This window comes from Lithobates pipiens, unplaced genomic scaffold, assembly GCF_037356315.1.
Source record: "Lithobates pipiens isolate NorthernLeopardFrog02 unplaced genomic scaffold, aLitPip1_a1.2 Scaffold_19, whole genome shotgun sequence".
Classification (NCBI taxonomy): domain Eukaryota; kingdom Metazoa; phylum Chordata; class Amphibia; order Anura; family Ranidae; genus Lithobates; species Lithobates pipiens.
The window spans coordinates 190287968-190315351 of record NW_027507764.1 but is presented as its reverse complement, the minus strand read 5'-3'; the positions used below and the strand labels follow the sequence as shown (position 1 = coordinate 190315351).

Genomic DNA, 27384 nt, shown 5'->3' with positions numbered 1-27384 from the left:
GAAAATGCAGAGTGACCATTACCATAGAAAATGCAGAGTGACCATTACCATAGAAAATGCAGCGTGACCATTCTCTCACAATCCATGGGTACATTCACAGGTGCTAGTCCAACTAGCCCTATTGTGCATGTTTATTTGACTGTGTTGTATCTATATAACTTTTTTGGGTCTATATGACTGTTTTGTGATTGTAACCTCTTTTGCTCTAGGGCCAAGTGAATAGTTCAGTGTATTCAAGAAAGGTATAGGCAGTATAGTATGGGCAGTTTGGTACTATAAAAATACAGGCAATATGTAAAAAATATACTGTGGGATTCATAATTGAATAAAAAGAAACATTGGCAGCAGTTTAATTATTTATCTATATATTTATCTATTTAGTAAATTAACTGCACAGCAGTGGCATCGCTACTGGGTGGCTTTTGGGGCTATAGCGCCAAATCTCTGGCCCATAGCCCTGAGTCTCTGCAGGGATCCCCAAGGGGAGGGGAAGCTCTCTGGGGACCCTGATGTAAGAGGGGGGCTCTTGGGGACCCTGATGCAGGGGAAGGCTCTCTGGGGACCCTAATGCAGGGGAGAGGCTTTCTGGGGACTCTGATTTAAGGGGGAGGCTCTCTGGGAACCCTGATGCAAGGGGGAGGCTCTCTGGGAACCCTGATGCAAGGGGAAGGCTCTCTGGGGATCCTAATATAAGGGGGCTCTCTGGGGACCCTGATGTAAGGGGGGCTCTCTGGGGATATATACACACATATATTGTAAACATATGTATGCCCGCCCAAGCATATGACTTTCTTTACTACGTTGCTATGGGCTCTAGCCTCAGATCTTTTGTAGACCTAGCAATGCCCCTACTGCACAGTAATCATTTTGACTGTCATTCAGCTGCTGTAGGTCTGGCTAACACAGGTGGGGTTCATCAGGAAAGTGTCTTAATTTCCTTAATTTCTATATTCTAGATCCCTGTGTTAAACACTTGTTAGGCTTTGTTTAGATCGCAGCTGGGGGCGTCAAATATTTGCGGTTGTGCTGCATTTTTGCCTCCAGCCAATCGCCCCCCCCCCCCCCCAAGCTGCAATAGGCAGTGGACAGGGATGCTTTGTGCCTGTGGCATAGTTGACTTGACATGTAGCAATCGGCGGACAGCAAGCTCACTAAACGATACGCATGCAATTAAACGGCGAAGAGCTGCAAACGCCCGCAAATGTATGCAATGCATGCTTGTCAGCAAAAATAGGGTTAAAACTGGAGGTGAGGAGGTATCACATCCCTTCCTCAGCTCCTGTTAGTAGCCTCTGGAGCGTGATCCAAATGTGGATTGTGTTTCAGAGATAACGGAGAGTTTGATGCATGTCTAAATCTACCCTTAATGATTCTGAGATGGCATACGGCCACAAGCTCAAGTGTTGAGACTGTTACCCTGTCTGTGCTGACTTGATTCTTGTTATCTTTGAATATAGCCTGTAATCTGGGACTTTTACTTCCATGGTAGTGTAAACTTTTGTTCCTATTTTCCTAGGGGTCTTAGCCCTTGTACACACGGTCGGACATTCCGACACCCAAAACCGTCAGATTTTGTCCATCAGATTTTGTCTGACGGATTTTGTCCGAAACTGTTGCATACACACGGTCGGACAAAGTTGACGGAAAATCTGATCGTTCAGAGCGTGGTGACATTATTTCATTACAACGAGACCAGGTTCAGGGTGTAGCCAATAGCTTTGGTGTAGGAATTTGATCTGAGCATGCGTGGCACTTTGTCCGATCAGAATTCTCTACACATGATCGGACAAGGTCCGATGGAATCATGTTGTCAGAAAATTTTACCGACAAGTTGGAAAACTTGGTCCGTTGGATACTCTGACGGAAACAGTCCGATGAAGACCACACACGGTCAGATTATCCAACAAAATGGTCCGATCGGACACATTCCGTCGGAAGCTCTGACCGTGTGTACCAGGGCTAAGATGTATAGGTCTTTTAGAACTTACAGTGTTCCACAACCACTGGTGCTATTTTGGTACATTCTACAAAAACAACATACATTTTGGTGCAGTGGGGGCAGTTTGGAATCTTCGCCCTGCGCCCTGGATAACCTTGTCCAAACATTGTATCTTAATTTAGTAGAAAATTATTTAAAACGTATAGGAAGAGCCACGCAGCTATAATTGAGTTATTACATTAGAATTTTACAAAGCATAAAACATGCAAAAAACAATTTTTTTTAAAATATCTAGACAACTAAGAAACCTGCATAAAAGCAATGATTTGTGACCCAAGGGAAATATTTTCACACTAATGCCTAGCAATAATAAATAATGACAGATTTTTTATCACTTAGTTTAGTAGTTTTTCTTAACTCCAAAAGGTGATAATACCACGACTTTTATTAATCTGACTTGATAAAATATAGACATTCTGAAAGCTTAATACTAAAATAATAAAAACACATTTACATTGCCTGGTGTTTGACATTATGTGTATAGCAGTGAGCAGAGAAATGTTGGCAATCTTGTAATAGCAAAACAAACACAGCCCATTTCCATAAAATCCAAATCAAATCAATCAAATTAGATCCAGTCAAGCATTGCATTTAAATTGTTTGTTTAGTCAGAAGCAAAAAAATTTTTTTTTTTTTTTTTTGTTTGTTTTTTTATGTTTTCTTTTTTTTTTTTTTTTTTTTTTTTTTTTTTTTTTAAATTTAAAAGATGTTTATTGAAACCAAGACAATACATATATCAAATTGCTCTCACGTAGGAGAGACAGCAGTAAGGCACGTAGTAAACAACAAAAGACAATATGCCAAAGGACAATGAAAAGGGGGATGATGGCGCCCGCGAACCAAAACTACAAGAATACTGGTCAAAAATGCGGGGCACATGTGAATTGGGGGGGAGCGAGTGATGCACACGGGAGTCCCCAGCTAAAAAGAAGTCCAGGGAAGGGGGAGAGGGGAACGGTTTCAGTGGTAAAGGGAGAATTCAATTTCTTTTGGGGAGCCCGGCTTCCAGACACCCCACATGGGCTCAGACTGTGCCCGGAGCTCTGTGCCCCCCAAACCCCTAACCCCCTAGGACTACCGCGTGCATCAAACCTGACATAGAACAACTTAACAAGAATAATGTCAACCAATCGAACTCAGGGACTGAAAACGTAGTAAAAAATGCGATCCGACTCTGGACCCTCCAAACAAGAAACAATGGGAGGGGCCAGAGTAGGGAAGGCCCTATGGGCCACAAGATAACAGTGTCTATGCAGGCCAAAAGGTAGGTCAATCTTGCTCAGTCCAGGCTCCAAACTTGTGCCGCATATCCAACACCTCCCGACGAAAGATTTCGAGGGGAGGGACGGAGTAGAGAGAAGAAGAAAGACAGGACAGAAACAGAGGGGACAGAATAGGGAAAGGGAGAAGGGAAAGGAATGGGTAGGGGAGGTACCCGTGCCAGGGGGAGCTCCTAGGGGAGGGCAGTGATCTCGTTGTGATACAGGTTGTCAAAAATACGCCCTGTTCTAGGGCTAGAGGAGAACCCCCACGTAGCGAGCCCAGGGATTCCAGATTTTCTTGAATTTTTTATATTTATCAATGATGAGACTGGAGGTCTTTTCCTGGAACATAATCCAGGAGATTTTCTGTTTAGCTGCTGGGTACGAGACCTTTGGGGACTTCCAAGCCCGGGCTATGGTCATCTTGGCACTAATCAAAATGTAGTGGATCAAACATTGTTGGTATTTAGAAGTATTAGGGATTGGCTGGTTCAGGAGCGCTATAGCAGGGGTTTGGGGGGCTGCAACGTCAGTGACCTTGCGGATCAGAGAGAAGATTTTGTTCCAGTAGCTTCTTACCCGGGGACACTCCCATAGGATATGGAGAAGGGAGCCCATGTGGCCACAGCCTCGAAAACATAAAGGCGAGGTCTGTGGGTAGAATTTAGCCAGGCGGGTTGGGACCAGATACCATCTAGTGAGGACCTTAACGTCTGCCTCAATGAGGGAGACATTAAGGATCCCTGTGAAGGCTCTTGAAAAATAGGAGTGCCAAGTGTCCATGTCCCACTCTAAGTCAAGGTCTCGCTCCCAGCTTAGCATATAACTGGATTTCTCCGAGGGGGTAGACAGAGCTGTGTAGATCAGGGAGATTCCCCCCTTCATGTCCATGGCCGAGACACACCACTGTTCATAAGGAGTGACCTCAAGGCGATCTGAGTTGGTGTGTAGGAGAGAGCGTAAAAAGTGATTTATCTGATAAAAATGGAACTGCTCCGTGGGGGGCATGGCAAGTTGGGAGATGCATTGCTTTAAGGTGACGGGACCATTCATATTAAAGAAGTGCCCAATCCTGTATAGGCCTTTGTCCAGCCACCATCGAAAAGCTTTAACGTTTAAACCGGGGGGGAAGGCAGGATTATTAAAGATATGGGCCAGGGGGTGCCAGCTGGAAGTAACCTTGTTCATCTTATGTAGGGTGTCACAAAGTGCGAAGGAATGGGAGAGAGTAGGGGACATGATCGGGGGTCTGCTTTTTGAGGGGCGCCAAAGGAGAAAGTCAATGGTGAAGTTGGGAATTGCCTGTCTCTCCATCTCGATCCAATCCGGTTTGGATCCTCTCGAGTATACAGTCGAAATTTGGTTCAGGTGAGCAGCTTGATAGTACCAGCGAAGATTGGGTAAGCCCAAGCCCCCTTTCCGTCTGGGGCGGAATAGAGTGTTCTTGGGGAGCCTATGGGTGGAGGACCCCCAAATAAATCGGTTAACGGACAATTGGAGGGATCGGATATGAGATTGGGGGACCAGAATAGGGAGCGAACGGAATAGGTAAAGAATCCTAGGGAGAAGGGTCATCTTGACTGCGTTCACCCTTCCGAACCATGATAATTTGTGGAGGGACCATTGATCTAAATCCGTCTTAAGCTTCTTAAACATAGGGGGGTAATTATGTTTGTAGAGTTGGTCAAATTTTGGGGTGAGGTGAACTCCAAGGTAGGGAATGGAGGAGGTGCTCCAGGAGAAGGGGAAACGTTCTGTTAGAAGATCTACTGTGGTTTGGGGGGAGGAGATATTAAGGGCTAAGGACTTAGACATATTAACCTGTAACCCTGAGGCGTGTCCAAAGTGGAGAAGAAGTTGGAGGATATTGGGAGTAGAAACAAGGGGGTTGGTAACGAAAAGGAGGACATCATCGGCGAATAACGCACACTTATGTACGGATTGGCCGCATCGAACTCCATGAATGTCTGGGTGATTCCTGATAGCGATCGCAAGCGATTCCACGCCTATGGCAAAGAGGAGGGGGGATAGGGGACAACCCTGTCTGGTGCCTTTGGAGATCGGGAACGGGTCAGAGAGGTGTCCCTGGAGTCTGACTTGAGCCCTGGGCTGTGAGTATAAGGAACTCAGGAGAGTCCTGAAAGGAGAACCGAAGCCCCAGTGCTCAAGGGTACGGAATAAGAAGGGCCAAGTGATAGTGTCAAATGCTTTCTGTAAGTCAAGCGAAAGGAGGAAGCCCTCCTGTGGGGGGCTCCCGTCCCATCGAGCCTGGAGGACAGAGATAATGTCTACAGCTCTCCTTATTTGGTCTGGGCCCTGTCTCCCCGGGATAAAGCCTACCTGGTCTTTGTGGACATAGGAACTTATAAAAGAGCCCAACCTGTTCGAGAGAATTTTTGTCATTATTTTGAGGTCGTTGTTGATCAAGGAGATGGGTCTGTAGTTGCTCACTAGGCTCTGGTCCTTGCCAGGTTTAGGTATGACAGATATGTATGCGAGGTTGGAAGCTGGGTCTACGGGTGAGTTTTGGCCTAGGGAGTTAAAGAATCGGGTCAGGAAGGGGGAGAGGGTTTCCGAAAAGGTTTTATAATAACAATTGGAAAATCCGTCAGGGCCGGGGGCAGAATTTTTTTTCAGGGACTTGATCACCTCGCTTACCTCCTCCTCAGAAAAAGGGGCATCCATGATGGATCGGTGGCTAGCAGAGATTTTGGGGAAGGGGATGCTGTTAAAAAAGGAGTCGATTGTTTGGTCGTTATCTGGGTTAGGGCCAGAGTAGAGGTCAGAATAAAATTTGTGGAAGGCCTCAAGTATTTGTTTGGGGTTTTGGGTCAGAGAGCCAGAAAGGGATTTGATTTTGGGTAAGGCTCTTACTCTATACTTCGGGGAGAGTTTGGCCGCAAGATGGGGGCCAAATTTGTCAGAGTTAAGGTAGAATATACCGCTTACCCACCGCAGATGCTGTTCCGCGTTGGAGCTAAGAGCTGTATTAAGTGCAAGCCTAGCTGCGTCGAGGCGCGCGAGAGATGGAAGGGAGGGGTTAGCTTTGTGGGCCTGGCTAATGGAGCGGAATTCTTTCTCAAGTTTTACGATGTCTATTCGTTTCTCTCGCTTTAGGCGTGAAGAGAGTTGTATGATTTTACCCCTCATGACCGCCTTGTGGGCTTCCCAAAGAGTACCAGGAGAGGTATCATCGGTGTCATTGTGACGGAAATAATCCTTCAATTCATGTTCAAGCATAGTGCGGTGAGCTGTATTGGATAGGAGAGAGTCCCCAAGGCGCCATTGAGGGGTGCTTGCTTTGTTCAACAGACCTGAAAGCGTTACTGAAACTAGGGAATGATCAGACCAGGGGACCTCGCATATGGTGGCCTGAGAGGCCAAAGATATGTCCGAGGAATGTAGGAAGATATGGTCGATGCGAGCATAAGTGTTGTGTGGAGCAGAGAAGTGAGTGTAATCCCTAGTCGTGGGGTGCAGCTCCCTCCAGGCATCAATCATGCCCATCGAGTGGAGGAGTCGTGCGATAGTGAGGCTCTGCTTGGGCGGTCTTTTGAGGATGGTTTTGTGGAGGGATGATTTATCCAAAAGGAGGTCGAAGGCGACATTTGAGTCGCCTCCTAGGACCACTTTACCTTCTATGTGAGGAGCGAGGGAAGTTAACATTGAGGAGAAAAAACGAGTCTGGCCCTTGTTAGGAGCATAGTATGAGATGAAGGTGAACAAGGTCCCATTCACATGGCCTTTGACAAGAAGGTATCTCCCCTCACTGTCTCTGATTATATGGGAAAGGGTGAAAGGGATATGTTTAGAAATGAGAATGGCCACTCCTCGCTTCTTTTCCTCAGCGCTAGCAAGATAAAAGGTGGGGTAATTGCGATGTAAAAAAGTGGGATTAAAACTTTTGGGGAAGTGGGTCTCCTGTAGTAGCATAATGTCAAGTTTTCTCGAGTGATAGCTGTGAAAGGCTTTGCGTCTCTTCATTGGGGAATTCAGGCCCTGCGTATTGTGCGTCCCTATCCGGAGGGATTGGAGCGTGGGGAGGTCATCAGCCATGGACATGAGGGTAGAGGAGCAAAAAAAACCAGAAGGGTCTCACCTGATCCAGTAGAGAGGATTTCATTGGAGACAGCAGGAGGGATCGATCCCGGTGTCGCTTGGAAGACGGGTGTGGAGCTCCCCTTGGAGGTACCTGAAGGAAGAGGGAAAAGGGGGCGAGAAAAAGGAGGAAAAGCCAGAAAGGGAGAAGAGAGAGAGAAAAGTGAGAAAAGAGCAGGTCCAGGAAAGAAACTATCCTGGGCTGCATGTCAGCAGGGCTGGGCGGCCAGCACCTGCTCCGGTTCCCTAGACAAAATAGGGAACGGTATAAAGGCATCCCTACGGTGGGATGAAAGCCTGGTGGCATCCCGAGGGGAAATAAGGAGCCCTCGAGATAACAACAGGGGGAGCGGCAAAGAGTACCGCTCCGGCCGTTAGGCATTATACATTTCAAAATAGCAGTGGGACCACCAGGGGTCCGATCCACTTAGGTGAACCATCAAACCAATAGGGTTAATTAGACAGGCTCAAACAGACAATCTATAATGATAAGAGAGATAATGACATAGTTAAAAAAAAAAAAAAAAAAGGGTGAAAAAAATGTTCGAAAATAGTTCAAAAAAGAAAAAAAGGGTCCCAAAAAAGGGGGGGGGGGGAAAGGGGGACCTGTCTGGGTGTATAAGTGGATCATTGTTGACAAAAAAGAGAAAAATCCGGCCTAGGCAGAGGAATAGGACCGTTCCCAGCAGGGAACACTGGCCGAGGGATTCATCTTGGGGGGATGGAGTCACGGTATCTCTTCGACTTTTGTTTCATCCACATCGGGGGGAGCGGGCTGGTCGGAGGGGGCCTCTTAGAGGAGCTGGAACGGGTTTCCATCTGGTCATGATCGACATCCTGGGAGATGAGACCAAGCTGGAGAAGTAGGCGTTCGCCATTTTGGAAGTTTGTGAAGCTGTAGGATTTCTCCTTGTACTGGAATTGCAGGCGAAAGGGGAAGGCCCATCTGTATTTGATGAATTTCTGGGAGAGGACTTCCAGGAGCGGTTTGAGGGATCTCCTCTTCTGGATAGTAGCCGGGGAAATATCAGCAAAAATCTGGATTTTATTGCCGTTCAAAAGTATGTCTTCTCTATTACGCGAACGCTTCATGATTTCCTCCTTGACCCCATAAAAGTGGGGCTTGACAACAATATCCCTGGGGAGGCCATCTTGACGAGGGGCTTGAAGGGCTCTGTGCGCCCTATCCAATTCTAGCCTGTGGTCTGGGATATCAGGGATAAGGTCTTTAATCACGGCTTTGACTGTGTCCTGCACATCTAAAGTGGATTCGGGGATGCCTCTGATACGAAAATTGTATCGTCTGCTTCTGTTTTCCAAATCTTCTAATTTGGACTGGGCAGTTTCAAGTTGATCCTGAAGCGATTGTATACACAGAGTGTTCTGGTTAGTGCGTGCATTAGAGTCATCAACCGCCTGTTCAATAGCATCTATCCTGGCCCCAAGGCTCTGTATATCTGCTTTAATGGATGTAGTAATCTGTGCAGCGTTTTGAGCAAGGTCTGCTGCCAGCATGTCAGAAAAGCTATTGAGAAGCTGTGCCATGTCAGGAGAGTGAATAGCCTGCATGATAGGGGCCTGTGGGGAAGCTAGTATACTGCCCGGTGTGTTACTGAGGGGGGAGAAAGGCGTCCCGTTCTGGAGTCTGCTTAGGAGGGATTCAGTAGATGCCGGGGATGAGAAGGGATGTTGGCCATTACTCACAAGAGGAAGAGGAGTCAGCGGAGGTTCTGCCTCGATGGGGCCTGTAGCGGTGCCGCTGCCTGGATTCAACGCGGCCGCCATCTTGGAAGGCTCAGGGGGAACCAGGCCAAAGTTAAGATGCCGGTTAACGTCCCTCTTGGGAAGCCCCTGCGACATACGGGAGGTGTCTCTGCCGTGTCCGGAGTGCGTGGATAGTCTCGCTGGGAGTTTTCGCTGTCAGATGCGCGGTCTGTATGCCTTAGACGGCCGGAGCGGAGCGGAGCTCCCGGTTAGCGTGGCGATCCGGAAGTCCCGCGCATGCGCACTCTAGCAAAAAAATTTTAAATACACATATACACAGTTCTTTAAGTCATGGTAAACCTTCCTGCCCGCACCTTGTGTTTTTCACCTGCATAAGATGTATATTGATCATGTAGTTTTGTGATGCCATTTGTTGCCCTGTACACGCAGCCTATAGTAGAGAAAATATTGACATTCCGGTGTCAGCAGTTCTAGCTTTTGTTGAAATATGGTGGCATACAGTATGGCTTTGCACAAGTTAATGCATGGCCTCTGTCTGTAGTGTGAGACCTGACACTTCCCAATAACAAACTACATATTCCACATCAGTCCAGTGCTGGAAGTTAGAGCTACAAAGCAATTAAATACGACAGGTGCAAGCAGGCAGAGCATACACAGGGCATACACAGGGCATACACAGAGCATACACAGTGCTCACTTGCAGTTTGAAGATGATATTTCACCACATTGGTATTCCCACATTTGTGATACAATACAAAGGGTAGCAGTGTGTTAGGTGATCCTACACAGCAGATATAAAACTGAGTATAAGGATTGTCCAAGCACAGTAACATATCAAGGTCAATTTCAATTACAATTTCTAGATATTCCCTATAAAGTACCCAATCACATTTTGCATACAGGCCTACTCTAAGGCCCCTTTCACACTGAGGCGGTGCGGCCGTCGGCGGTAAAGTGCCGCTATTTTTAGCGGTGCTTTACCATCGCTTTAGCGGCGGTCTGCGGGCGCTAGCGGGGTGGTTTTAACCCCCACTAGCGGCCGAAAAAGGGTTAAAACCACCCGCAAAGTGCCACTGCAGCCGCGCTGTCCCAAGATGCAGCTAGCAGGACTTTTTTCACCGTCCTGCTAGCGCACCGCTCCAGTGTGAAAGCACTCCGGCTTTCACAATGGAGTGAAAGGGGCCGGTTTTTTCAGGCGCTACACAGGCGCTATTTTAGCGCTGTAACGCCTGAAAACCGCCCCAGTGTGAAAGGGGCCTTAATCAACCATAAAAGTAATCTTTGAAATGAATAAAGAGGACAAAGCCTACCTGCTACTTTAATATTTTTTATCTGCCTAGTTGTTGTGCAGCAGTCCTATCTACTGTCTTCTGTCAGTGATCAGTTGTCAGTAATCTTGAAACTATTTTTGCTTGATATATTATAGGCATTCTCCAATATACCTACTGTAGGCTGGTATCTTTTACATACAGCTATTCTGATGTATCCAGTGTCTGATGTGCCAGTACTAAGAAGCTTTTCTCAGCTACTAATCAGAAATCTGTGTTGGAAGTTTAAATATGATTGGTGAAACATTAGGAAGAGGGAGAGAGTAAGTTACACAACTTAGCCTTCAAAAAAACAGTCCATGGGGACTTTGTAAATCCTGTCTGCAATGTTTTCTGTAGAGTTCAGATTAACCACTCTTCTACCATTGTATCCTAATCAATGGTAAAATGATGGACATTTTTTTACCCACTGGATAATGCACCCTAAGGTGGCCATTGCGCAGGTTATTGAATGTGCTGTCATTAGATGGCACAGTTCCCAGATACAGTGGGGGTTATTTACTAAAGGAGAATCCGCTTTGCACTGAAGGTGTACTTGGCAGTAAAGTTTCTGTAGATCCGAGGGGGGCATGCAAGGAAAATTAAAAACAGCATTTTAACTTGCACATGATTGGATGATAAAATCAGTAGAGCTTCCAATAATTCCAGATCTACCCCTTAGATTTAGAGCTACTGCACTTCCAAATGCACTTGCAGTGCAAAGTGGATTTGCCTATCGTAAATAACCCCCAGTGTACCGAGCCAATCCAAGCGGCTATGTAACATGTGATAACTGTGATGACTGATCACAAATTTAAACCTACCACTGTTTACATTGTTGATCCCTTCCCTTCCACTTACATCAGAAAATAGAAAGAAATGGTGGTAATTTATGAATGTAGAACGAGTGAATCGGTCATCAGCAGCACTGTTTTATTGTGAGGAACTTTCACTAAAGCTGGATTCACACCTAGGTGAATTGGATGCTGGTTTCCCTGCATCCAATTCGCATAGCAGGAGAATGAGACTGCGGAGCTCACTGCACATTGCGTCTTTGGCTCAGTTTCAGGGCTGAATTCAAGCAAAGATTTGGCCCTGATTGGTCTCTGAACCAGAGAATGGGGATGCACAGCGTTCCTGTGCGATCCGCAGCCAGTTGTAGTTTAAACCTAGCCTAACTATGATATATTTTTAACTCTTTCTCCCCTCTTCCTTGCCTGTACATCAGATCTCCAGCCTATCTTTGTATGTGATCTGTATATTAACACATATAGCTATAGAGCTTTGTGATGCATAGCAATTATGACCAAGCAAATCATTGTCAATTAAAATATCAAACAACAAATCACATATGATATGGATTGAAAAAACATATAATTGAATTGATTTACATTATGATTGGTTGTCTGACAAACACACATATATTTACTTGATCGATCCAGAACAATGAATAACATTCAACCACAGTCAATCTACTTGCCTTTGTTAAAATCAGTTAAAAGCTCTCTAAAACAATAGACTGGTGGGTCTGCAGTGTAAGATTCATTTTCAAATGTGATCATTTTAGTTACCTTGAACGATCAATGGAATGATTATATCACATGTGACCACCTTAAGATAAAATTGAAGTTCTTCAGTAAATCAATTACTTTGTTTTTAGTACAGTCCTGAGATCAAATTAGCAGTTCACTTATTTATTTTTCGTTTCGCTGGGATTGCTCTTTAACCCTTTCATAAGCACAGTTCTTTTTTTTTTCAAAGCTTGAATGCCAAGATTACACAGTTTTTCATTTAAAAGTTATCTGGTGCAAGGTCAATTGACATTTTCTACCAGCAAGGGGCATTTTTTCATGTGGACCTAGAAATGTGCGTTGTGGTTTTGACAGCGTTGAAGGAAATACATCTCTGGCATAAAATAAAATATTTGCTTACATTGAGAACTCAATGTTTTTTCTTTTTTTTAACATGAAACATTAACTAATGAAAACATAAACTATTGTAGCACCCTCCTAGCCAAGTTGCTATAATTGAGGTACATTTATTTTTTGTCTCCACTGCAGCAGTGTTTACAATTACCTTTGGCTATTCTGGGTTCTGCTGCTTGCAGGCTCTGCGGCTTTCCCCTGGACTATGGTAGGTTCCAGAATTTAGTGGGTGAGGGAAGCAGACCCTTACCTGCATATGCATGCGGCCTCAGCCAACCCCTAAAAGGAAGAGTGGCCAGCAGAGGGCTGAGGTGTGCATAAATAATCTGGGAGCTGGAACAGAAGGGCCCTTGTTCCGATGGGGGAAATCTTGGCATGAGGGCTCAGGCCCTCTGGGTTGTTAGCTGCAGAATACAAGAAATCCATTTTGGTCCCATCTCCAGCTGCAGCTTGGGGACCCATGTCCCTAAACCCCTGAAGTGGAGCATGAAGTCTAAGGGGGATCTGGCTTGGAGGCACCCAGTACAGAGGCCGACTGGTAACTAAAAAGATTTAGTGTAGTTTAACACTTTTGATAGTTAAACTGGTTATCAAGTGCATGTATTAAGGTAACAAAACACCCCACTACCTGTTTCCCCCCATTCCTAAACACTCACCTGACTCCTCTCACTGATCCAATGCTGTCCCAAATGCATCTTTTCCACCTCTTTTCTTCCTGGTCTCACAGGAGACGCAGGCAGCAAGGAAAGTGATAGGATGCTGCAGCTGTCAGTCAAAATCCTGTGAGGAGGGAGTGGGGGCATTGCTTATGGGTGGTATGTGTGTCTTTTGACTCACACAGCCTGGCTCATGGGTGTGGCCACACAGGTGCCCTCTCAGTACAGACTCCAGAAAAGGAGGTAGGGGACTTCTCTGCAGAATACAAGGTAAGTAAGACATCTTTTTATTTTCAATAAAAATAATAATTTATAATCACTTTAAAAAGAACAGTTTTATATAGAGTTATAGAGTTAAAGTTTATATAGTCTATACATCTGACAAAAAAGAAGGACAACTAAGGAGGAAAGAGGGACAGAGGGATTTGATTTATACAAAAAGTTACAGTGAACTATGGATTGTATAGACAGCCGAAAGATTGTCTGGTCTATAATTTGCAGAAGCTTTTTTATTTACTGTAAATAATCTTACAATACCATATTTATAATGGAATTTACATTTTCAATGATACATTTCAATTCATGGATGGTTAAAATTGCGTTTTATAAGGTCATTTTTATCAATGATGTTTCTTTCTACTTTACTAAAAAAAAAAATGTGGCTCAAGCTTAAATTAATTTTACTGAACCAACCATCTAATCTTTCAAAAGACTACTGGCAGGTTCATGGGAAACAGAAAGCAAATGGTTGAATATTTAAAATGTTTACTAAGTGTGTTGCTTTACCAATGAGCCACTGTCCGTTACTGTTGCTTAACTTTGTAGATATGAAAAATAGCTATCCTGAAAAACTATCTGCTCTTCAGTTACCTGCCAGATGGTCAGGGACTAAATCATCTAGAAGGCACATTGATTTCCTGAATACATAGCAGTGTGTCTCTTCAGAATAATGACACTTCAATAACTAAGGCTTCTACATAAAGTTGCCTTGCAAATCTTGCAGAGATGTCAGGATTCTGGAACACTGCTCCATTACATTGCTTTCATCTTTGATTGTGAACAGGAAAACTGTAAGCAACATGCATGCAATTTTAAGAAAATAATACAGACCAGATAGATAGATAGAAGGAGACCACTGATCCAAAGCATTTGCTATTTTCACATTTAACTTTTCTGTTGATTATTCAAGCAATGTGGCTTTGACATATTTGTACACAGTAAAGGAAATGGACAATTACTGGCAGCATCTCACAGCTGGGTGTTAGTGACAGTAACTCAGCAATACTCATTATACAGTACATTTCTTCCCGATAGTGTTTCATTACTGTTCAGCGTTTAGGCTGTGTATTAAGTAATTTAGGTTAATTTGGTTTCATAAAAGTAATCAAACATTAGCATTTTTTAGGTCAAGGCTCTTGTTTATTATATTACTGGTCTTAAGAAAACAAATAAGTTTATCAAAGTCTAAGATTGTTTTTTTTTGTATCTATTAGGGTGTAACTTGAGGCCCTTAGGTCCTTATGCATAAAATAAGTCACTAAACCCAAACCTCCTTGTATATAAATATTACAATCTATAAAGCCTCCTGTGGATTAAACTCTTTTACTGCCTAAAGGGGCTAAGTTTACCTTTAGGGCCAGTTCACACCAGACGCAGTTCTGTTCAGTTCCGTGCTCTTTTTTTCTGCACTAAAAATGCATACACAGTGTTTTGCATGTATTCCAATGGCTCTAGTTCCCACCATGCAGTCAGTTTCTGGTCCGTTTACGATCAGTTTCTGGTGCAGAAACTCACCGGATCTGACTGTACTGGTGCAGAAAAAACTGAACTGCACGGAACTGCATCTGGTGTGAACTAGCCCTTAAAGAAAAAAATAATTAACATATTTTTACAGGAAAAAAAAGTGCATTTAACATGTTTTTTTCCACAAGATCCTGCAAAGCATTGCGCCCACGATCAGTGGATCGCAGGTGCAATGTCAAGCTCCTGAAGACATGTCCTCCAGCTTTCTTACCATACCTCCATATGGGCTTTTAGTTAGGAAGCTCGAGGAAGGGTCAATGGAATAAGAGGGTGCTGATCCGTATACTCATATTCTATTAAAAACTATAACATATCTGCCACAGTTGCAAACAAAACTTGTAGCTGTGCACGTGGCGCCCCACATAGCTGCATACATTTTAAATGTGACAGCAGCTTTTTTATCATCTGATGGTGGTTCAGTGACCACATCAACCAAGTCCTCGAATAGGAAGGGCATAGAGACTCCTTCAGAACCTTTCAAGCCTCCCCAAACAGTTGGCTTCAGTGCTATCTTCTGGCCGATAGCCCTTTTTTATAATTATTATTTCAGTAGTCACTGAGATTATCTCGTGTTCCAACTTACTACCCTTTTTTCCCTCTCTTTAGACCACCTAATGGTCATTCTTCTCTTTCTTTTACTCTTTTGTTTCTCCCTTTTTCCTCTTTATTTATTGTGCCACCTCACCTCCTATTAATGTAAGTCTAGGCATTACTTATTTTACCACTTTTTTCTTACATGTCAACCTATATGTGAATTATTTGCCATAACCATTACCTTTTTGTTTTTTATTGCTCTCAATTGTGTAATATGCTTGTTATGATTGCATTTTATGTTAATGACCCTTTCTTTACCTTGAAGTGGCCTTATCATTATTTTTCCTTGTTATTTTGTAAAACAATAAATATATATTTGCCTCTAAATGTGACAGCAGCTGCAGGGAAAAGGAATCCCTACCCTCTGTCATGGGGGTACTGGATCATGTAACTTGTTATACCCTAGATATGGTGCAACTTGTAAACTATACTAATGGTGAACATATTCCTTGAAATCTACGTATCTTATAACATCTTGCTCCCAATACTATCCTAAAATGGCTCCACAGCATGGACTTAAACTGAAAGCAAAGCACATGTTCATAACATCCACTGAAAATCAGAAAAAGGGTTTTAGTCTGGATAGTGACTTGCGGTGTTCTTGTTCTCCGGAATGCTTCCATTGGTAGATTACGCCATTTAGGGGAGGCTTAAAGTCAGGGCAGACAGGTAAAATCTAAACAAGAACATTATGAGGACTGATCTGTTAAAAAGGCAAAGGCTGTTTACTTGACTAAGTAAGTGTTCACGTTGCAAAGTGAATGTTCATTGAGCTTTATAAATAATGTAAGGTGGTGTTCCTTTTAATAAACCAATTATTTGTTTGCAAAATTTTTTTTTTTTTTTTTTTTTCCTTATACATGATTGGATAGTCATACAAAGGCTCAAAGTGAACACCACACATTATGCACCTAATGCTCATGTGTGTGCTATTACAGCTGTAATTACTTATGCACAATGAACGCACGTGCCATATTCATATTCCTGCCATATATGCAAAGAGCATGAAATGCATAAAGGCTTGCGTCAACAAGTTTGTTTACAAAACCGCTTCTCTCCCCATACAAGTCTATAGGAATACTTAAACAGTTTTAAGCAGGTTAAATGCAGGTCATATGTAGGTCAATTGCAGGGCAAATGCATCCATCAATAAATTCTAAATGATCTCAGAAGCGTCTCAAACTGATGTCAAAAGCAAGGTGCATTTTCGACAAGGTCAAAGTCAGTCAAACAACGCCTAAGGCTGGCATTACATTATACAATTTTCTCGTACAACTTTCCTTTAGATTTACCAAAACCATATAATACAAAGTTAAACCTAAGCACTTTCAATTTGTATGCAGTCGGTCAGGCCCTTGCACTACAGTTGAAGGTAAATCTAAAGAAAATTAGTCAAGAAATGCATATAGTCTATGGCCAGCTTAAGAGTATCAGAAAGAAAGTACATTTTTGGGTAATCTGTTTACTAGCATCATACCAGACATTTTAAAAATGTAACATTTAAAAAAATGCATAATAAGCAAAGCATACAATGCAATACATTTTAGCCTTAAAGAAATGCATATTTTATAACCCCATAGAAATAGTGCTATAATGCAGGTTTGTTTTGTGTACACATGTTATAAACACTATAATATAACTGATGACATAATGATTTTTCTGGGGGTTTTTTTGATCTTGACCTTTTCTGTGTTTGATTAATAATGCTAGATTTGCTGAGTGCACTTACCACTTTTTTTTTGCAGGCAAAATGGAACTATTTGTTGTCAGAGTTTATTGTTAAAATAAATAAATATATAGCTTACTAAATAGAACATATTCTTTACCTTTCTCTTGCTTTTATTACTATTTCATACTTATGATTATGAAGAAGGATGAACAGAATGTTGCAAATGACATAGTAATTGTTTACACAACTGGATTACCATGTAACCAAAATGTAATAATATGTCATTAAAATCTTGTTTCTGTTATCAATATATTATATTATATTAATATTTATTAACATTATACATATACAATATATCTTTAATTTTTAAAAATTTGTTTTCCTTTAGGTTTCTATTCCAAGACGAACAATACTGATCGCCCTTTGTTTGAAAACTTCTTTCAAGGGTGCATGCAGCTCATCCACGTGGATAACCAGTTGGTTGACCTTCATGCAATAGAGCGGGGAAAGCAAGGGAGCTTTGCAAACATCAGTATTGACATGTGTGCAATCATTGACAGGTAGGATAATCCCACCAATTTTTCTACAGACATGTAAAGAAATTCTGTCTATACTGTATGTAAAGAGGCAAGAAAAAGATTCTACATAATCAAACACAATGTATACATTGTCTTTGCATGTATCTGATGTAAAACAATAAAAATCTATTGATGAAAAAAAAAAAGAGGCAAGAAAAAGTATGTCTACCCTTTTCAAATTAACCGTTTTTCTGCACGAATTTGACATTACATGTGATCTGATTCTCATCTAAGTGACAAGAATAGACAAACATGTGTGCTTAAGATTATATAACACAAACAATTCTAATGTATTGTGTCTCTACTGAATACACCCAATAAACATTTACAGTGCTGGAGGAAAAAGTAAGTGAATCCATAGACTAATGAAAGCTAATTAAAGTCACTAGTTTTTACATCTGAGGGTTGATTAACTAAAACTTTAGAGTGCAAAATATGGTGCAGGTCTGCATAGAAATCAAACAGCTTACAGTTTTTTTTTTGTCAAAGCTTAATTGAACAAGCTGAAGTTAGACACTGATTGGCTACCATGCACGGCTACACCAGATTTTGAACTCTCCAGGTTTAGTAAATCAACCTCCTGAAGTCCAATTGATGAAATGAGTTTGGAGGTGTGGTTTAGAGCTGCTTTGATTGATAAAAGAAACTCAGACTGTCAGGATCTGGGTCACCTGCTGGTGGCACTGTGGACTGCCCGGATCTGGGTCACCTGCTGGTGGCACTGTGCTTCCCACAGCAGAAAGTTTGGAGGTGTGTTTGGGGTCCTTATCATGTTGGAATACTGCCCTGAGACCCAGTCTCTGAAGGGAGGGGATCACACTCGGCTTCAGTATGTCACAGTACATATTGACTTTTATGGTTCCCTCAATGAACTGTAGCTCCCCAGTGCTGGCAGCACTCATGCAGCCCCATACCATGACATCACCATGCTTGATTGTAGGCAAGACTCACTTGTCTTTGTACTCCTCACTTGGTTGCCACCACATACGTTTGACACCATCTGAACAAAATACATTTATCTTGGTCTCATCAGACCACAGGACATGGTTCCAGTAATCCATGTCCATAGCCTGTTTGTCTTTAGCAAACTGTTTATGGCTTTCATGTGCCTTCTGGGACTACAGCCATGCAGACAAAATTGATGCAGTGTGCAGCGTATGGTCTGAGCACTGACAGGCTGACTCCCCCACCCCTTCAACCTCTGCACCAATGCTGGCAGCGCCCATACATCTATTTTCCAAAGACAGCTTCTAGATATGACTCTGAGCATGTGCACTCAACTTTTTTGGTTGACCATGGTGAGGCCTGTTCTGAGTGGAACCTGTCATGTTAAACTGCTGTATGGTCTTGGGCCACCATGCTGCAGCTCAGTTGTAGGGTCTTGGCAATCTTCTTATAACCAAGGCCATCTTTATGTAGGACAGAAATATTTTTTATTTCAGGTCCTTAGAGAGTTCTTTGGCATGAGGTGCCATGTTGAACTTCCAGTGACCAGTATGGGAGAGTGAGAGCAATACCATGTAGTTTGGTCTCAGTTTCTAAGTGTGGCCACGGAAATATGGCCAGCTCTGCTACATACATTCAATAGCAATTGATCTGCATAAGGCTGGAAAAGGATACAAAGAAATCTTAAAATGTTTAGGCATCTATCAGTCGACCGTTTTTTGGCTACTCTTCCTAGAAGTCGGTGCTCAGCCAAGATGTCTCTCATGGCACAATGCATAATCCTTAATGAAGTGAAGAACAACCCACAAGTAACGCCTAAAGGCTTGAAGATGCCGCTGGACCTGGCAAACATCCATATTCATGAGTCTACCATATATTAGTCTTTAAACAGGCAGGGTGTGCATGACAGAACACCATGCAGGAAGCTGCTGCTCGCTAAGCTGCTTGCCTGAAGATTGCCAAGGAGCACTTTGTCAAACCACAGCGCTGCTGGGAAAATTTTTTGTGGACTGATGTCACAAAATTTTAATGCTTGGGAAGAATAACAAGCACTATGTATGGAGCAAAAAGGCATGGTTTACTAACATCAAAACATCATCCCAGTTCTGAAGTATGGTGGAGGGAACATTATGATTTGGGCTTGCTTCGCTGCCTGAGGACCTGTACCATTTGCCATCATCGATGGAAAAATGTATTCCCATGGATTCCCAAAGTTGAATGATGCAGCAGGACAATGACCATAAGCATTTAAGTAAATACTTCACAAACTAGCTTTAGAAAAACAAAATGCATCTTTTGGATTGGCCCAATCAGAGCCCAGACCTAAACCCCATAGAGATGCTGTGGAATGACCTCAAGAGAGTCCTAAACACCAGACATCCTACACATGTGTCTGAGATGAAGTGCTTTTGTAAAGAGGAATAGTCAAAAATTCCTTCTGAATATTATGCAGGTTTGATTCAGAGCTATCAAAAGTACTTGCTTGAAGTCATTGCTGCAAAGGAGTTTGACCTACTAATAACAAGGATTCACTTACTTTTCCTTCCAGCACTGTGAATATTTAATGGGTGTGTTCAATAGAGACATGAGAAATTTGAATTGTTTCTGTGTTATCAGCTTAAGCACATTGTATGTGTCTATTCTTGTGACTTAGTTGAGCATCAGATCACATTTAATGGAAAATGACTGTAGAAAACCAGTTAATTCCAAGAGATTCCCATACATAGACATGAAAGAAGTGCCCCAAAGGAAGTAAAACTGAATTTTGCATTGTAACAAAATTTTGCTTTATCAATCTATTTCATGTTTAGCACTTTTGAAAAAGTGTGATGAGGAAGTCAAGACTGTTATTCACACCTTTGCCTTTCACTTACTAGCATGTTTAACTCTCAGTTAATCTGCAAATTGCAGTCATCAGTGTAAAAACTCTTCTTTGATTAAATGCCTTAAAAGGTCAGTAAAATTCTTTCTACACGTTTTAATAATAATGTTTTGTAGCACAGAAAAAAATAAAAATAAATAAAAATACATGATACATGAAAGTGCAGCATCTCAGTGAGACAATCAACGCTACATAGGCAAGACCCGACACCGAAATTCATATAGGGCCAATCTCTTTCTTCTAGGTGGTTTATTCTCAAGTACCGGTGCTAACAACTATTAACATTATGTCCTTTTTGACTGGATCCTCAGGCTTACTCAATATATAAGAATAGATATAAGCAAAATATTTGAAATGATATGTGTTCAAAGCCTAAATGTCTTCAGAAACTTTTTTTAAAAGAGAAGTCTGGATTTGTGGATGCTAGGTGATCACTCAGTTCTCTCCACTGCACTGAGCAGAGAGCTAGTGGCTATCAGTCACCGCTGTCTGCTCTGCACCCCCTCTCTGCACTGGGCAATGCAGGGTGCAGGAGTGGCTGGCTCAGGCTCTCAGCATACACGTGAACATTTCAGACAATTTTCAGCTCATGTATACCCAGCTTAAAGTGCTACATAATCAGCTCTAGTAGTGACGATACCTGGGTTTGGTTCAAGGTGGGTTCAGCAAACATTACTAAAATTCAGTGTTGGAATTGGAAAAAAAAATTACATGGGGGGCTGGACACTGCCCTGGGGGAATTTCGACCTAGTAAGTAGAGCTAGTTAGTTGATTACCGATTTCTATGTATACAAAAGTATGAGGACCAGAAAACATTAGGAATTAGACACACTAAACTAAATTATTCTTTGCCCCATGACAAAGAACAGGGTTTATCACAAAAGTGTGCCATCTGCAATTATTTGTTTCTTATAAAAAAAAAAAAAATCAAATGTATATATGTTATGTGCATGTTTCAGTTGTGAATATTGAACCATTTGTCATTATAGGCACATATTTATCTGTCTTTCTTTAAAGATGAACAATTCCACTGTATCTGTGGAAAAAGAAGTAATTCTTTCTTATTTTCATTATAAGGCAGTAGTATCTTTCTCTACATAGTGTCCCTGGGAATTACTAAGTGAGATCAGTTTTGGCAGAGTAAAGTGCGTCGGAAATCACTACCATCAGCAGAAATTTTGCAGAGGAATGAGAACACTATGCCAGTATTCTTGTAATTTCCACATAAAATGGGTACAACTGTCAAAATAATGTCTTGCTTCTAATCCACGGTGCAGGAATATTTCTGTCTTTTTATAATAAAAGTAAAGCATGTTAGCTGAAGATCGCAGCTAGAACTTGTGAACTTGTGATATTTTTGATGGTCCCTTCAATGAAAACGTGGTCAGTTTCCCAGACAAAACAGCCTTAAAGGAAAAAAAAAATGTCATCTGAGAAAGGGAGTCTGTGTGAGTAATTTAGGTTACAGAAAATCTAAAGGTATCTGTACAAGACTATAATAAAAAAAACGCTGAAGAATGCAGTGGCAGATGTTTTTAAATCCCTGATTAATCAAAACGCGTTAAATCTTGTTTCATAAAAAAAAACTTCAATATACTCTATGCACTGGTCAGCAATATGGCCATCTGTGGTTCAATTGAGATTAGACATGATCTGCAAGCATAATGTACCATAAAGTCCAGTATTTGTTTATAAATTCTACAGTATAATAACCATGTTAATCATGGAATATGCTGCATATATCAAATTGGTATATGTAGAGGACATAAAATAAGTGATAGAGATGTCAGTAGTAGTGGCTCTACCCCATATACTCATCCTTCCATCAATCCCTTGCCACTCCTTTTGCATTTGCAGCTATCCCAATACTGTCACAATACTTGCCACTTTTGATGAATAGCTATTCATTAGATCATATAACATAATTGTGACGCAAAGTAATAAACAAAGTAAAAATGTATACAATTATTCTATTTTGTGATCAGTGGTGATTGCTAGCAGTTTCTAAATTGCAACTGCAAAATGCAATGTGCTGTGAAGTAACAGTAATGTGCAGCAACCGCATGGAAGATGCATTGCCATTATACAGGTTCAGATTAGGATCAACAGATGCCATAAGCATAGACCAACAATGATGCCCTCTTGGGCCTTCCTTTGCTTACCTGACAAGATATTAGAACTCTAATGCCACGTACACACAATCAAATTGTCCGGCGGACTTAGTCCACCGGACCACAGTATGCCGGACAATTCGATCATGTTTGGGCTCCAGCGGACTTTTTCATCGTAAAAGTTTGGCGGACTTAGAAAGTAGTTTTGACTCAAAATATGTCTGCCGGACTTGGCTTTCAGTGGACAATCCGTTCGTCAGTGTGCTAGTCCGGCGGACTAAGAATGACGCATGCTCTGAAGCAAGTACGAGAAGGAAGCTATTGGCTACTGGCTATTGAACTTCCTTTTTCTAGTCCCGTCGTACGTGCTGTACATCATCGCATTAGCAATCGCCGGACTTAAAAGTCCGGTGGATTGTTTGTCGGACCAATTCCGCCAGACAATTCGATCGTGTGTACGCGGCATAAGTGTTGAAGGTGAAGGTGTTCACTGTGATAGAAGTGGTGTCAGACCCTGGTCAATGACTGATCAAACGCACACAGTGATGTCATTAATATACAATAGCGCTCTCAGCCTCACCCTGCACAAAGTTTCTCCAACTTGCGGAACTACAATCTAAGTGGCAGCCAACTGAGATGGATCTCTGCTGGGTTTTGATAACTGCACAGTTGCTTCTTTACTCTGCCACCAGATATTTTTGTTGTAAAATATCAAACATTCACAATATTAGCTATAAACTTTAAATAAATGTCTGTAATACAAACTTAAAGATATTTACTAAAACTGGTGCATACAGAATTTGATGTAGTTGTGCATAGTAACCAATCAGTTTCTAACTTCAACTTGTTTAATTAGGCTTTGACAATAAAACCTAGAAGCTGATTGGTTACTATTAGGGATGAGCTTCGTGTTCGAGTCGAACGTACGTTCGACTCAAACATTGGCTGTTCGGCCGTTCGGCGAATTCCGAACGTTTGGGCCGTTCGCGTCAAAATTCGAGTGACGCGCGTGCGGACCACAATGCACTGCGGTGGCGCAGTGCATTGCTGCCCCATGATTGGCCAAGCATGCACTGTGACCCCGCATGCTTGGCCAATCGCAGCGCCGGCAGCGAGGAGAGCCATGATTGGCCACAGGCATCCTGCCTGTGGCCAATCATAGCTCAGGCTGTGTAGTGCACGCCCCACACTATATAAGGCCGCCTTTGAGGCGGCTTCGTGTAGTGTGTTACTTAGCATCTGAAGCAGTGGGTGTTCTGTGTACCTTCAACACAGTACACACCAATCGTTTTTGGCTGATTTCCTATCTTGCTGCTGTGTAGTGGTTGTTGTCTGTGCCCTGACTGCAGTATACACCACTATATTCACCTCACCTATATAGCTAGTGATCTAGCTTTAACCACTTAACAACTGCCCATTGCCGATTAACGGCTTCAGGGGGGTTGTTTAACTCTGAGAGGCCGTTAATTAACGGCCTCCCAGAATTCTGCTCTCGCGTGCCCCGAGGTGTGCGCACTCGAGAGCATCCGTGACCGCCAGGTCGCATCACGGATCACGGTAAACGGCCGCTCATAGCGGCCGTTTACCACGTGATTGCTCCATCAAATGACGGAGTGATCACTTGGAAACAAACCGGCGTCATGTTATGACGCCTGTTCCTCCCTTCCCTCTCTGTACCGATCGGTACAGCGGAGGGGAAAGAGATCCGTGTCAGCAGCGATGTGGGCTGCATCTGCAGTGCCCACATCGCTGCTCACCGAATTTAACCCCTCAATTCCCTGCCAATACTCTGCAATACCAGTGCATACTCTGCAGTACCCTGCCATTACTCTGCAGTACCCCGCCATTACTCTGCAGTGCAGTACCCTGCCATTACTCTGCAGTGCAGTACCCTGCCATTACTCTGCAGTACCCCCCATTACTCTGCAGTAACCCCCATTACTCTGCAGTACCCCCCAATACTCTGCAGTACCCGCCATTACTCTGCAGTACCCGCCATTACTCTGCAGTACCCCCAATACTCTGCAGTACCCTGCCATTACTCTGTAGTACCCCCCAATACTCTGCAGTACCCTGCTATTACTCTGTAGTACCCCGCCAATACTCTGTAATACCCTGCCATAAATTGCCATACCCAGCCATACTCAGAGATACCCAGCCATACTCGGTGATACCCTGAAATACCCAGCCATAGACACCCCCCACCCCTCACCGCCCTCCGGTGCTTCTACCAACTCGCCAGTACGATCAAAGCCAGAATCTTATTTTTATTTTTTATTTCAGGCTTCCCAGCCTAGAGGTGAGATGTGGGGTCATATTGACCCCCCAGATTTCACTGTAAAGAGGACCTGTCACCCCATATTCCTATTACAAGGGATGTTTACATTTCTTGTAATAGGAATAAAAGTGATCAAAAATATATTTTTGGGGAAAAAAATGTCAAACTAAAATAAATAAAGTAAAATGAACAATAAAAAAATAAAATAAAAATTAAAGCGCCCATGTCCCCATGTGCTTGCATGTGCCACACATGTGAGGTATCGCCGAGAATGTTAGAGCGAGAGCAATAATTCTAGTCCTAGACCTCCTCTGCAACTCAAAACATGTAACCAGTAAAAAAAAAATTAAAGCGTCGCCTATGGGGATTTTTTAAGTAGCGACGTTTGGCGCCATTCCACGGGCATGTGCAATTTTGAAGAGTGACATGTTTGATATCTATTTACTCAGCATAACTTCATCTTTCACTTTATGCAAACATTGGGCTAACAAGTGGTTAATAATAGAGCTTGCAGTCAGTAGTGTTAGGAGCTAGTCTGCGTGCTCTGTACCCAGTACATACCGCTATAATATAGGGCAGGCACCTACTTTCAAACATCCAACTTACAAACATCTCCTACTTGCAAACGCAAGGAGACAGCAGCAAGTGAGATGAAAAAAGATGGACGACAAAACAAATTATACAGGGGTGATAACCCTTCCCTATGTTTTCCAAAAAGCTTAAAGATAGTTTTTTTGACTGGAGCTACACTTTAAAAATGTACCGGTTGAAAATGACAAACAGATTCAACTTAACACAACAAACCTACACAGTCCCTGTCTTGTTTGCACCGCCTGTATACTGCTGTTCTGAGTATATAGGGCCTGGGGGCCACACGCATTTCCTTTTTTTAATATGGGTACGGGGTTCCCCTTAATATGCGTACAAGACCCAAATAGGCTGGTAATGGGCAGGGAGGGCTACCCATGCCATGTTTCTCAATGATTTTCAGCCATATTGCAGGAACCAGATATAACATTAAAACCGCAAGCAGTTTTAAATGGTGTTATTTCCGTTTAATGTCATTTTGTGCAGGGACTGTTCTAAACACGGGAAACACGTGGCACTTCACAGGCATACTACAGACACCCCCCAGGCACCATATTTAAAGGAATATTTCACTTTTTTTTTTCACTTTAATCGTCATTAAAATCAGTGCTCCCGCCAAAACGGCAGTTTTTAAAACTTTTTTTTGCAGTGACCCATGTCCCCTGAGGCAGGAGGCAGGTCCCCAAACCTTTTTTAGGACACTATCTTGCATATTAGCCGTTAAAATTAGCACTTTCCAATTCGAACGTTCGAGTCCCATAGACTTCAATGGGGTTCTAACGTTCGTACCGAACGCGGGGGTCGTTCGCAAGTTCTGGTGCGAACCGAACCGGGGGGTGTTCGGCTTATCCCTAGTTACTATGCACAGCTGTACCATATTCTGTGTGCACCAGTTTTGGTAAACTTCTCTCACTGACACCACAAACAGGTATACTCAGAGATTTACCATTTAGTAGTGCTCTTCAAAGTGACAGGGTTTCTTTAACCACTTCCCTACTGGTGTATTGTAAAATGATGCCAGCAGGAACCTCTTCTCCCTCTGGGTGGGCATCACGTGACGCTCGCTTGTTCTCGGCGCCTGTGCACTCCCCGGGGGCCCATAGCACGGCAATCGGGGGTGAGACATGTCCTTGGGACACAGCCCATCCCCGATTAGGGTAAAGAGCCAATGAAAATGTCCAATCACAGCCAGTCACATGTGTGGTCCTCATTCTCAATGCTCGTGCATGCACCCAGGGGTAAGCAGCATGGCCTATCTGCTAGACTTGTGCAAGGTGGAAAATGTAATTTAGTTTAATTTTGTTTTCATTTGTAAAATACATAATTTTGTTCTGTTATAATTGTCATGTTACATTAATTCGTTTTCGGATAATTCATTATTTCTTTAGAGTATAGATTTTTTTTATAACAAATTGATTTGTTTTATTGTTTAGTTGTTTTGTTTTTGGATAATTATATTTGTGATAACGAATCATAATTCTGAAAATCATTTGTTTATTGAATCCATTAACATACAATGACAATGTCTCTTCTGCTGCTTCTCAAAACTTGTCTCCTCTGCTCAAATGCAATACAGCACCTTTCTCAAGAAAGCACTTTGAAAGTGGTTGAAAGTGGTTGTGCTGTGTCACTGCTGCTGGTACCAGGAGGAACCTGATGTTTAGAGCTTGAATCAATTAGCAAGCACGCACGCACGCACGCACGCACACACACACACAATATCTCTTCTGCTGCTTCTCAAAACTCGTCTCCTCTGCTCAAATACAACACCCTTCTCACTCAGTTTTCAGGAATGAAATTTGCCGGTATTATTAATCCAAACTCCAGCACAAAATGAATCAGCTGATTGGGCTGTAAAATTTACTCTAAGTCAACCTGTTGTTTCATTAGGCATTTAACGAATTAACAAATCATGCCGAATGAATTCATTATTTTCATTATCATTTCTTTCGTATTAGTTGAAA

General features: G+C 42.6%; 1 protein-coding gene across 1 annotated transcript in view; it reads left to right on the top strand.

Annotated features, from left to right (window-relative positions):
* The window catches only part of CNTNAP2 (contactin associated protein 2), a 2388168-nt gene that overhangs the window by 1414598 nt on the left and 946186 nt on the right, over window positions 1-27384 (top strand). The window contains exon 10 of the mRNA XM_077491601.1: window positions 17427-17598. Within this exon, the coding sequence (XP_077347727.1) occupies window positions 17427-17598 (172 nt within the window). The remainder of the gene's footprint in view (window positions 1-17426; window positions 17599-27384) is intronic.